The following is a 12,653-nucleotide window of genomic DNA, read 5'->3' as shown; positions in this document are numbered from 1 at the left end:
AAACTTCCTGATATTGAAACTTGCAAGTCTCAAGACCCACAGTAAGGGACGTACCCCACCCCCCAAGAAAGATCATTCTGGAAAGTTTGAAAATGGAATTAAAGTCTCCATGGAAATACGTAAATCCTCGGAGGTCCTGGACGAGCCTATCCCTTGCACCGCGATGGCGCCGTTTTCCCCTGAATCTATTCTCGTTGGTTGTTTTTTCAGCGCACCCCTGCATCGTTGAAAGTCGGGGAAGACCCCCGTTATATTTAGACAGAACCATGAAAAAGGCCGGATGGAAGGACGCCTGTGTGTTTATTTTTGACCGGATTATACCCGTAAAAAAATTCGCTGCATTCCTGGTCTAGACGAACTAACAAATCGTCCTGCGCGTTTTCATTGAAGTTTTGGTCGCGATAACGGATAGGGTGGGAAAGGGGTGGCTCACAGGAAATCGCAAACCGGAAACGTTGTCGAGGATGGCCCGGTCCTCGACTCTTTCACGAAATACACGCTCCAAGACAGATCACTTCCTTCTCTGTTTTTATTTTTGGAAATAAAACGTTGTCTATACAGAGTGTTCCTAAATTTTAAAATTCAAATATCGCAAGGTAACTGTCAGAATATTGTAAATTATCATAATTTCGGAATAAATTATTGTTTCGCAACGTTTCATGCGACTCGTAATATGTAGGTTAAATTGATTTATTTATTTAATGGCTTCATTCACTGTAATGAGAGAAAAAAAATGCAAATCCAAGTACGTCGGTCGAGAAAGCAAGGTGAATGGACGAGGTTCAACGAATTGCAACCTTGAATACTTCAGAATTTATTTTTAAAACCTAGTGACACATATTTACTGAATAATAGTTTACTCTTCAGATTTAAACGTCGCAGAATTATTTCCAGACAATTTAATTTAGGTTATGGACGAAATATAATGAAATGCGCCAACTAGCGTGAAGATTAGAAGCTTGTTAAGGGGAGGGTGAGTGCGTAGGCGTGGCTAATTCTCCTCGAATGGCAACGATTAACGGATCCCTCTAAACGTCGAACGCAGTAAACAGTGTGGAGAGACTGTTAGAAAGAAAATAGAATAGTTGGAGCGTAGTGGAATAGTTTCGATTAGGTTCGACCTTGCTCGCAGAATACAAAAATGGAGCTCCTTCGCGACTGGCCTTCCGAAAAGGATAATCAGCCAGCAAGGACGGCCGCCTGAATGCCCTCTTATATGCAAATGTATGCTAAACGGGACCGTGTGCGTATCGTCGTGCGCGTTTAGATTCCTGCGAACAGCGCGAAACTAAGAGATCTCCGCACAGATAGCGAAAATCCGCGTCACTGTCGCGAACAGTGATGTATCTTTATTACGATTCGCTGTCGCAACCTCGTGGGATTTGTTGTTACCGAGTTTTTCATTGCCGCGACGTGAACGGAATACTCGTTAACAATAAACGATCCGCGGCGAACGTGAATCATAACTCGAGCGGAATAGAAAAGTAGATCCAGTCTAAGACGTTTAGAATTGGGACTTGAGACAATAATGGACTAAGAAAATTTTAATTCAGGAGTATTAGAAATTAGAAAAATTGTAATTTGATAGAATTAGAAATTAGGAAAGTTTGAATTAAGGAGAATTATTAATTAGAAATAATGAGTGGTTCGGATGGAATTTAATTATGAATTTGTCCTCTGAGAGGAAGGTATTCTCCAGAATTTGCATGATTCAACGAGGGTATATTTGGCGAGTAAGGACAACGAATATTTAATCCCAATTATGGTCAAGTGAGTTTCTTCCAGCGTTAATTGGTAAAAAATAATCTTTGTCCAGGAAAGCGATTCTTGGAAGCAGAAAAGGGGACATGTTAGGCAAGTCGAGACCTCGATGGAGCCGCCGTAAATTCTAATTCAGTGCAAGAAGGGACAAGGAAAGCAGATGTCGACAATTGTGCTTAATTAATCCCGCGCTGGACAACCTCGTCCGTTCTGGCTGTCTAGAATTTAGCGAAACAGTTTCCTATTTATAAAGAACTGGGACTGGAGAGATCCAATTACCGACTTGCGCGCTTTCTTTGCAAGAATTCCGGCCAATTTGTGCTTTAAAACAATGTTTTTCACTTAAACGGCTCCCGATTTAGCGATAATCATTCTCGGGAGTTACAAATTGTTAAATTTACATACAAAACTTTCTATTTGTCCTCGTTTCTAGCATCAGTCTCGCGCAGCGCATTCTAAAATTTGCATTTAAAGAAGCCAGTTAAATATTGTAAAAATTAGAAATAAAAACAAAATTGGGAACAGAAAACTGCCTAAGAATGTTTAGGCGACGCTGTCGGGGATCGATTTCCATATAAGGCCCACATCGAGGCGCCTGGTATTTGTCATTTCCGACAGGAAAGGCCGCCCCAGAGCGTTCTTAGCTCCTTTCGCCTCGAGATCGCGTACGATATCGATTGATATATACCGCTGGTCGATCTTTAACTGGCCGATAAGGGTCGCTCCGCTTAAAAACTTCCTGATTTATAGTCCTTTCCCACTCGCAAATTAAGCGGCGCGGTATGAAACGAATCATGCGACAGTTGTTCCGACACCTACGCGGATAAATCACTTGACTGCCGCGGACATTAACTAATTTTCACCTTTCGTTGAAAAATTTAATATAAACGACACTGTCGGGGGAAAAAATCTACAAATAAATTAAGGGGTCGCGACAACCCAAGGTATTTCCATCGTTAATTCTATCAGGGACGTAGAACCACTCTATATTATACGTCAACAATTGGTATGTAATTTTAGATTAACTGGAAAGCCACGTAAACGAGAACCTACTTCGTTTCAATCATTTTCGAGAAAATTAAATAACGATCGTAGAATTTCAATTTTTGTCGACACAGTCCACGTCACCTGGACCTAATACGTATTCACGAGGCGGTCCCATCGCGGCGAGGGGATAAAAGAAAGCGTGTCCAGTGGTGTCCGGTGGCGCGTCCTTATTCAGAAGAGGAAAAAACGTGTCAGCCAGCGAGAGAACTCGTATCGAGAGCACCGGGGGTCCTTATCGTGGCGCGGCTCGTACCTTATTACGTACCGCGCCCTTCTCCGCTGCCTTGGCTCTCGTCACGGCTCGTAAAGTCGACGTGGTCGCAAAAGGTGGCTCGCGAACAGGCCTCAGGATCGGAAATTCCACGGCTACGGGTCCAAGAGAGAGATCCGTTTGCGAGAGGGCCGTAATCCTTTAGCCAGCGCAATGGGGGCGCGTACCCGATGTACCGGCTCGATTTTCCCCCACCTACCGCTTTTATCGTCCTGCCTACTCTAAATATTTCTCTGGCATGAATTTATAACGACGACGGCGCGCCGCTGCTAATAACGAGCACCGATACCTAGCGATGGGACCAAGCGTATCGCAAGTAGCCTCCAATACACCTTTTCCAATTTTATTGCCCTCCACTTCTATAACCTTTTTCCTTCCTATGCAGGCCCTAATAGTGGTCTATTTTAGATTTTGAGTTCACCAAACGAACTAGCGTATGAGAATCCTAGAAATAAGGGTCTTCTTGAGGCTGGGGGTGTCAAACTTCTAGGCACTGTAGCCAAAAATCACTTGGGTACTTGGACCCTTTGATCTGGGTGGTAGTTTATGATATTATACAACAGTTGGGCACTTGGACTCTCGGTCTATCCACTTGGATTATCTTCTTTTGCTATTGATCCTAACAATAAGCTGTACGCCATATCCTCTGATATCGTGTACACTGATTCCAGGTAGCCTGGAAGGCGTCTTCCGACCAAGATACTTTTTTTTACCTGAACGCCTCCACCGAAAAGATTGCCAAGTGAATTACGGGCATGTAAACGGGTGTTCAAGTAAAAGTTTCATTAAGTAATGGCCGAAGTGTCCGCCTATGGCGATGAATGGGGCCCGATCCTAGGCGGCCGCGGACACGGAGAGTCGATTTTACGCGGCGTGACTCCGTCAGCCGCATAGAATCGAGTTCCAGCGGCCCGGCTCCTCGTAGATCAGTGAAAGTCCGAGCTGCTACTCGTTGCACGGCTGCTCCGTTTGCGCTGGCGACAGCCAATCCGACACGCGAGACTACTCTATCGCCGCTGTTGAATGGCACACACGATCGTACCCCGCCGATACGGGCCCGGCTGCGTGTTCTTTCGACACAGCCGCCTGGGATCCGATGGTTCGGATTTCAGAATTTAGTTTGACAGTCCCAGGGGCCCCGGTCGTGTCGAACACCGTTCGGACACTTTGATTGTCTGCTTCGATTAGCCGTCTAGTTGGTCTGGTGCTCGCGGTAATTAGCTGCTGGAAAATTCTACGCGGCGTAGATCAGCCAGCGAGTTAGAATCCCAAGAAGACGACTGGTCTTCTTTAGATTGAGGATGTCAAACTTCAGGACACTTGAACTGTTCATTACGAGGAACAGTAGATGCTTATGGTAGTAGATACCACTTGGTCATTTGGTCAATCTACTTAGATGAGCTGTTCCCTTATTTTATAGGCCATAATAATTGCTAAGACTTTGGGTTAGACTATGTCCTCTTTCTGTTGATTGTCAACTAGGCACTTGGACAATCAGTTTCAGACAATACACTTTGGGACTTACGATGTCAGATATCCCCGGAAGACCCGAACTATCGAAATTTCAAGATTCGAGAGACAACGAAGGAAACTCAGGGTTCCAGGAATTCAAGTTTCAGTTGAACAAGTCGCGCGATCGTTTCGGCGACCACTAGCTCAGCGTGTCGTTAGACTAGTCCCGCTTCGGCTTCAACGTTACCGCGCGCGCCAACTATAAAACAAGCGAAGTTATGCTGCCATTCAGCGGCACCATTATAGACACGACGCCCAGTTATTTTCACCCGATGCAAATTCACTTTATCTCGATAGTAAATTCCACGAAATTTATCGCGGATTCTGATTCCCCGACTTTCTACGCGCGGCTCGCGTCTACTTTATACACTGTTCCGCGTAACAGCTATCACAATAATCGCGGCGTTACAGTTAATAACAATCGCCAGCCGCGGGCCTGCACGGGACCGCCATTTTTCTTCCCTGCTCGTGCCGCTAAAATCGCGCTAATGATTGCGTCCACCTCGTCTGTTCGTTCGCGCCGACATTCCCCGAGCCCCGACGCTGCTTTATCGTCGCTCGCAGACGGAAAACTCGTTCGCGTGTCTTTTCAGCGCGATGTGGACCCCGATAATTTCACACCGGGAATTAATTTAACCGGAATGTTCGTTTCAAAAAACCGAATTACACGGCTACTGTTCGCTGGGGTGGCGATATTGCTCGTTAAGGCCTCGGCCTTGGGTCTGTTTTTAACACCTTGTTGTGTCTCGACCTTCTCTATCACGGACTTTTTAAACAAATGATTCTTTACAATATTTTTATTCTACGAAGAAATAATTGGACCAACGTATATTTTAAACGCGAAAGTAAGACGAAAACGTTCAAAAATATATTTCATTCGATTAATTATTCGTAATGGTTTCAACAGTAGAAATAAAACAATGTTGATCTAAATTATTCGTTGTTGCATTCTCGTTTCCGAGTCGTAAATTTCTTTATTCGTTTAAACTTCGCGCCAAAGCAACCACTACGAATAGAGGGGGGAAAAAAATGGCGAAGAAAGGCCCCAGACGTGTCGGTTTGCTGTTCCAAGCGTGTTTTCTTTCGCCTCTGTGTCGCGCGCCGTTTCTAACACGCGCTCGGTCGATTCGTAATTCAACCGGCGTCGAGGCAAGAGCTTCCGGTGGACGTCACACGCATCCTTCTTCCTCTCTTTCACGATCCACGACGAAAGTACGTGCCCCGTGCTTTTACACGTTTCCATTTAACGCCCGTCTTGCCTGTGCGCGCGTTGCACGCGTCGCGTTAACGTTATTCCCGCGTAGAATTTTCAAGAAGTTTCCGAGAACGTCAACGAACCACCAACCCTTTTTCTTCGGGGTCAGTGAATTTTTTCGACTTCGAAGAATACTAAATTTTACCGTTCTTCTCGAAAACCATTTTCTTGGTTTATTATTCCCGGAGAAAATTCTCTCCGAGGCTTCGACATTCTGATGTTTGATTCATTGTAATTGCAATACATTTGCAATATACTATTAGTGTTTACGAGTACTTGGGGTGGCTCAGGTTCGACGGAAAAAAGTTATTTCAGCAGCTGTTTAGAATTATTTATAGAATTAGGAACTTTCGATGAATTACATTCTGCTAGAGCAATCTAACGAAGAGCATTTCGAACGAATCAAAGTCCTTGAACTCTAATCCCAAGCGGAGTTTCACAGCTAGAGAGTAAAGAACTTATTTACGACCGGGTCGCGTCACCAGATCGCCATATTAAAACAAAGGAAGCTTAACGGTTTGTATATATAGCCTAGTATCGAACCGAAGGTTTATAGCCGTGTTAGAGTGCTAAGTCCTCGCGTTAACGTCATAAGCAAAATGGATCCAGCTGCGGTGGGCCTCGATTCAAAGACCGAATGGTCCACGGAAGCTGGTTTGTAGTTCAGAGAAAACGTAAATCGTTCGTCGGCCACTTACTTTGCACAGAGCGACGCCGGTGTCCAGCCTGTCCATAAAATTGTCAACGTTGATTCTTAGCTCTGGATAGAGAGCATTCAGCCATTCCGCCAAGTCCTCTTTCATCGCGATCAGATACTCCTCCGAAGACTTGAAAGGTCTGTAAGACCTTGCTTCCAGAAGTACCGACATCTTGGCTCTCGAGTATCTGAAACCAGATCGAACAAAGCTATCTTTCTTGTCATTTCATCGAAACTCCAGTCAAAAATGGAACAAATTTCAAACCGAAGAACATTGTCATCCACGTGTCTACGGATGTCCATTCATGAGCCCAACGGAGTAGTTAAAGTACCCCAGTGTACCAGCTCGCCCAACAACGAATCATAATTTGCAATTAAAATTCAACGCACCCGTTTTCCCAGGCTGTCCCCGTCGCGGTCAATCGTCAGACAAATAATTCCCAGATGCGTTACTGTACATATCGCGGACAAGCAATAAAATTTCGAGGGATTTGCAAGACAATGGCGGTGTCCGTGCATATTGTCGATCGTCCCAGAAACTCTCCCCTAGTTGCGGCACCGATTAAACCACCCCACCGGGGCCGATGTCTGTCCTATAATGTGTCTGAAACCCGTGCCCTATCGCGCTTGTTGTTTGCTGGTCCCCTGGCTACCCTTATGAATCCCCATTGCTCTCATAAACCAACGATGATTCCTGACCGAACGAGCCTCGCCAGCACGTGTTGCCCCCATGGACCCAACAATCAGGCTCCTGTGGGTTGAATATGATCGCACGGGAACCGATTGAGAATCTAATTCGGTGTCTATGAAACGGGATTCATCCTGACCCTTTCATTAAGTGGCGTGTAATCTAATAGTCTTATGGTTTGATAAACTAGGTTAACGATTGTGTAGTTTGATGGTCTAACTTTGATAGTCTGGATGTTTTAGTTCAATTTTTTTGGTCTGAATTTGATGGCCTCAACTATACTAGGAACTTAGTCTGATAGTCTAGGTGCTTTAGGGTAGCAGTTCACTACAACAACCTAGTGCTAACTAGTGCTAACAGTCTGATAGTCGAGTAGTCCAAGTCTAACAGTATCCCCAAACTCCCCCAATTTTAATAATCTATCAATTGTTCTGAATAGCCCAGTTCTAGTAGCTCCACAATTCAACAGTGTAAACCCCTAAACAGTAGCCTCTGAACAGAAACAGAACAGGAAATGAGTCGTTAGCCCGTCCAGATCAGTCACCCAACGAAACAACGAGAGTTAGCGTATAATCTTATTTACTTTTACGATGGGAACAATTTCCCCGGACCTCCTGAAAGCTATGACCGTGTGGAATGGTTGCAACATACCCTTCTATTGATTTAAACGAGACGCCAAGGATGAAGGGCGCGAACGACGAGATGAGGGGAATGGAGAAAAAGGAACCGCAGGACAACGGGGAGGAAATCATAAAGGCGAGGTCGAAAGTTCGTGCGCCGACACCGGCGTTCCTGGATTACGATTTACAAAAGGTGACTGTAAAATGTCACCGTCTCGTGTTTCTCGACGATGCAACGCGCGTGATTTACTCCTCGTTTACCATGGCGACGTCTGTGTGCGCTTCTTCACCGCGCTGGGGACCGTACGTACACACAATACAGGTGTTTCGATCGTAAATGGCAAAGTGTGACTCTGCCTTGTACGCGAGGATTCGAATCGAGCCGCTTTTCGAGGATTGAGATTCAATTTTCCGAAAAGAGGAATTCGTGGAACATCTCGAGGCACCACGCGTTGGAGATAAATCGATCCGTTCTGTGGAAGGCGTCGAGGTTGAAAAATTATGGCGATGCGCGCGACCCGAGGAATTGCGCCGCGATAGCGATCGCGTTCGCCGCAACTTGTGAAAGTGTTGCGTCTCGTACGCGGGTAGGTGTACGTAAACGAGCGTGTTTCGTTTTACAGTGCTATACTTCCTGCCTCGGGTACGCGAGCAGTTCGATTGAATTTTGCAACGCGTACGATTTACTCGCGTAGTCTTTTCCAGTTCCACTAGACGCTGTCTTTACGATCTATAAAGCGTCCCCGAAGATTTCCACGCGTCGTGGCAACCAGAATACGCAACGTAAATACTCCCGGCTGACATTTTGACGTTCGAAAATGAATTTATTGCTCGTTACGTAGCATACTATGTCTCTAGAAAGTGAAAATTGATTCGGATAAAAGATTCTAGCGACAAAGTTTCTCTTACGAGATACCAAACAGGAACGACCAACATCGTTTAGCAAAAATTAAGAGTGTCTGAGTCGATAACTCGATTCTTTATCGAAAAGTAAACAAAATATCTGCAATACATTTTTTTTCTACGAAGCTTACTTTTCGAGAAAATTAACACTAAAAATTAGATACGTCTACGCGCGCAGTAGCGACGCCATTACTGTGCGCGCGCATATATAACTTATTTTCAAAGTCATTTTTCTCGAAAACTAAGGCTCGTACGAAAACTCTTCGTCTCACATTGTCGAATCATTTTGCCATAAAGAATCGGTTCCCTGTGTTTTCAGGTTAACAATATATACAATCTTTAAATTAATTAAACAAGTATTGCCGATGCAATTCTTGACACTGGAAGTTTTGAAAATATTTCGTAACTAACGTTCGACAATTGAAATCAAGCGTAACGTTCTTTCTTCGAAACCGCGGCTATTTAAATTCACAAGAATTCTCTCCGCGCATAATAGAAAGAGAATCTATCCGCGCGTTGCGAACAAGCACGTTTAAGGCGGCCATTCGATGCGATTAAACTTGCCCGATGAATTACGCGCCGGCATTTTTGAGACGCACCCGGCTAACGTGAACTGTCGGCATTTTAACGAGCAAGTATCGGGCACAGTGTCGCCAATCTCGCCCCATTAAGATGCCGATAGTTCGCATTTGCAGCATATTTGCGTCGAGCTTTATTCGGCGACTCGCTACGTAAATCGCCAACATTTTTGGCTCGGGTAACCTTATCGGGCTTGTTTCAAAAAATAAGAACGCAATTGTCCGTGTCTCAAAGCACTGCTGAACGTCCAGGTGCGCCAGTTCGCGAATTGGATCGACAATTATTTATTTAAATCACCGTGGTCAATTTGTGCGCCATTCTACGGCGTTGCAGTGCCGTTCAATACGTAACCTAAATGGGACTGCATATTAGAGGCGTACGTTTGTTATAGTCGATTCCTACAACGATTCTAGGTCCGACAATATGGACTAACTAACTTGGAAATATTGACTTACAAGAATATTTGATAGACGAAATGTTTTTAGGCTGTAAGTTTAATGAGTTTAACTGACGTGGACAGCCTAGCTTCAGCTAACTATTGAGTTCAAACAGTGTTTTAAGATCCTCGCTATGGATGGATGTATCGATGAGCTAAGTATGAAGTGGTTGTACTATGTTTGTACACGTTTCTGAGTTTGACAAGATGGATTAACCGACTTGGACAGCCTGACTACAGTGTACTGACTAACAGATATTCCTCGGTGATCACGAATCCTAATAATTGACGTTACAGAGAAAGTGGAAGTTTGGAAAACAGTTTATGAATTAACTGGGAAACAACTGGCACGAACGAACAGTTAGTTCTGTTATTTTTTACTGTAAATCGAGTCTCGGTTCTCCCGTTTCACGTTAATCAATCATCCATCCGTAATCTAGCAGTTCATAATTTACCAAGGAACAGCACGCGACGCGTTTTCTCGCTTTCTCGCGACGGAAAACGACGGTGCCGTTGGACGGGAGAGCTTCAGGCTCGGTAGGTTAGCCTCTAATTTACTGTTAGCTCGCAGTCGATACAGCCGTTATCGCGAGCCACGAAACCAAACGAGGGAGTCACTAAATCAGCGCCTTTAGCCACGCGCGTCGCGGCCAAGCGGTAATGGGATCGAGTTAATTTAAAGAGACTCGAATTTACGACGCGAAATTTCGTGTAAACGCGCATTTTTTCCGTCGTTGCTGGCCCGCGAAGCTTTGAAGTTGCTGGGATAGCTAAATACAAGGATAAATTTAGGGCTTAGAAAACGCCAAGGCGGAATAGAGAGAGGCTACAGGTACCGGTGTAAAGTTAAAATTAGTTAAATATATACACGGTTACACTAATCGCCCTATAGTTAATGCACTGTAACAGCCTAGTTTCCTCAGTCTAATAATCTAGACTGATACTTCGTGTGCCCTAGTCTGACAAGCTTAGGTCTTTTGTTTTAACAAACTAGTCGTTTTATAAGTGGAGGCCCCCAAGTGAAATGCTGATCTTTTTATGAAACGTTGCAGGATGATAGAGCTAATAGAGAAAGTAAATTTTCACTTTTTATTTTCAAACGCACTAAAAATTCTCGAGACTTTCGAACTTTGTGATGCTAATTATCCGTAATTAGTCAGAACTCTTTAACTGTATCGGACTCAATTTCGAGGGAAGGAATCCTCAACTCGATGCATAAATAAATTTAAATTATGAAGATACGAGAAACTGAACTAATAAAACGTTCAGAAACATGCACTACAATTGAGGTCGGAACTTAATAACACCCATCCAACTGCACTCTTATAATTCTTTCTTTTAATCCTCTCTATAGTCATGCACCTACGAGTTTAGACTCAATAAAGAAGTTAAAGAAATAAACACTTTCATTCTCGACCCAGACCAAAGACCAGAATTGTCAAAGCAGAAAATAAAATTCTGCGTTGATTCGATATTCCCGATAATGACCAAAATGTTAATTATTCTCCCACAATTGGGTATTGTCTATTCATACCGGCGTGGCTCATTCATTCGTTCATTCCCAATTACCCTCATTACCTGCTTCGCGAGACTGAAACCTCAAGGGAGGAACAATGGCCGCCCTACTCGGCACAAAAGCGCGCCAAAAACGAAACCGCTCGCGGGCGTCGACGTAACCTTACTTCTCGCGCGCTCGCGAGTGTCCATACCGCGCCTTTATTACGCTAGTGTCTTTTTTTTATATCACTTCTGACCGTTCGGTGTAAAAGGACTGCGACCGAGATAAAGTCGAACCGAGTTGCGGAAGGCAACACGCACGCACCGACGTATACGCACAACGTGGGACGCGTGGAAACGTATCAAGCTGCGGCGTAATCCGTTCCTCGCGAGGTGGCCGCTTCTAATTTTCAATTCTCACGATTGAATTATGTATGCGCGTAATGGAAAAGCCGCGGGGAATTCCGCACCGACGGATAACTCAATTTCCACTTTTTCCTTTTCGTCTATCCTTCCGCCGCTCCTTTCTCATCTTCCTTCCTTGACGTACCCTCCTTTACGCCGTAAACGCACGAACATACTGGGTTAATATACCTGGTTTGCGTGTATACTTATATTCAAATTCAAAACAATCGCGTATTTCCTTTAACGAAATTAAATCAGTCGATAAAAATTTGATAATAAAAGTTTTATAATCTATACGATTGTCAGGAATTTGTGGGGAGAGAATGAACATATAAGCGGACCAATTCGGTTGTCATATATCGAGACACTACTGCACTTCGTAAAGATCTCGCTCTGTTTGCGTGCAAGCAATAAACCGTTCGGATAATGAAGGTCCCGATAGCAGACGATCCACTAGAAATCTTGCTCGGTAATCAAATTATATCGAAGAATGTTATTACGAGGAATTGAACCGTTCCGAGGCATCGTTAATGGAAACTCGTCCGTTTCGTGTGCGATTCATCGTCGATCAATCTGTTATTAGTTCTTACAATGTTGCGAATTAGAAATTACGGTAACACCGAGTCGGAACTAATTACACGAAATACGATACCCTCGTTGAGAGATCCGTGACAAGTGAAAAAAGCTAGCTGACATTTAATGGATTGTAAAAGAGCAAATGACCATTAATTGCACGCCGCGCCTCGTTGCCAGCGCATGAAACATGGCGTTATACGTCCACCGGATTCGCTCGTCGTATTTACATGCCTCGTGTTATCGGTTTACTAACAACTATCGCAATTTATGTTGTTATTAAATCTGTAAACTGATATTAGGGGCAACGTTCGCATCCAGACTCTTGTTTCTCTTTAATATGACAGTGCCTCGAGCAGTGACTAATACATTCCGATTTTGTAATACACTCCGAAGTAAGGTCGATTAA

At 44.2% G+C, this 12,653-nt stretch overlaps 1 protein-coding gene across 3 annotated transcripts in view; it reads right to left on the bottom strand.

Annotated features, from left to right (window-relative positions):
- The window catches only part of LOC143343396 (GAS2-like protein pickled eggs), a 74,664-nt gene that overhangs the window by 52,249 nt on the left and 9,762 nt on the right, over positions 1-12,653 (bottom strand). For 2 of the 3 annotated variants that reach the window (XM_076768270.1, XM_076768271.1), the window contains exon 2: positions 6,545-6,731. The exons of the other annotated variant lie outside the window; for it this stretch is intronic. In XM_076768270.1, the coding sequence (XP_076624385.1) occupies positions 6,545-6,715 (171 nt within the window). In that variant the 5' untranslated portion in view covers positions 6,716-6,731. The remainder of the gene's footprint in view (positions 1-6,544; positions 6,732-12,653) is intronic. 3 annotated transcript variants of the gene reach the window in all.

This window comes from Colletes latitarsis, chromosome 7 (genome assembly GCF_051014445.1).
Source record: "Colletes latitarsis isolate SP2378_abdomen chromosome 7, iyColLati1, whole genome shotgun sequence".
Lineage (NCBI taxonomy): Eukaryota > Metazoa > Arthropoda > Insecta > Hymenoptera > Colletidae > Colletes > Colletes latitarsis.
Note: the sequence above shows the minus strand (reverse complement) of the source record. Positions and strands in the feature narration are given on the sequence as shown.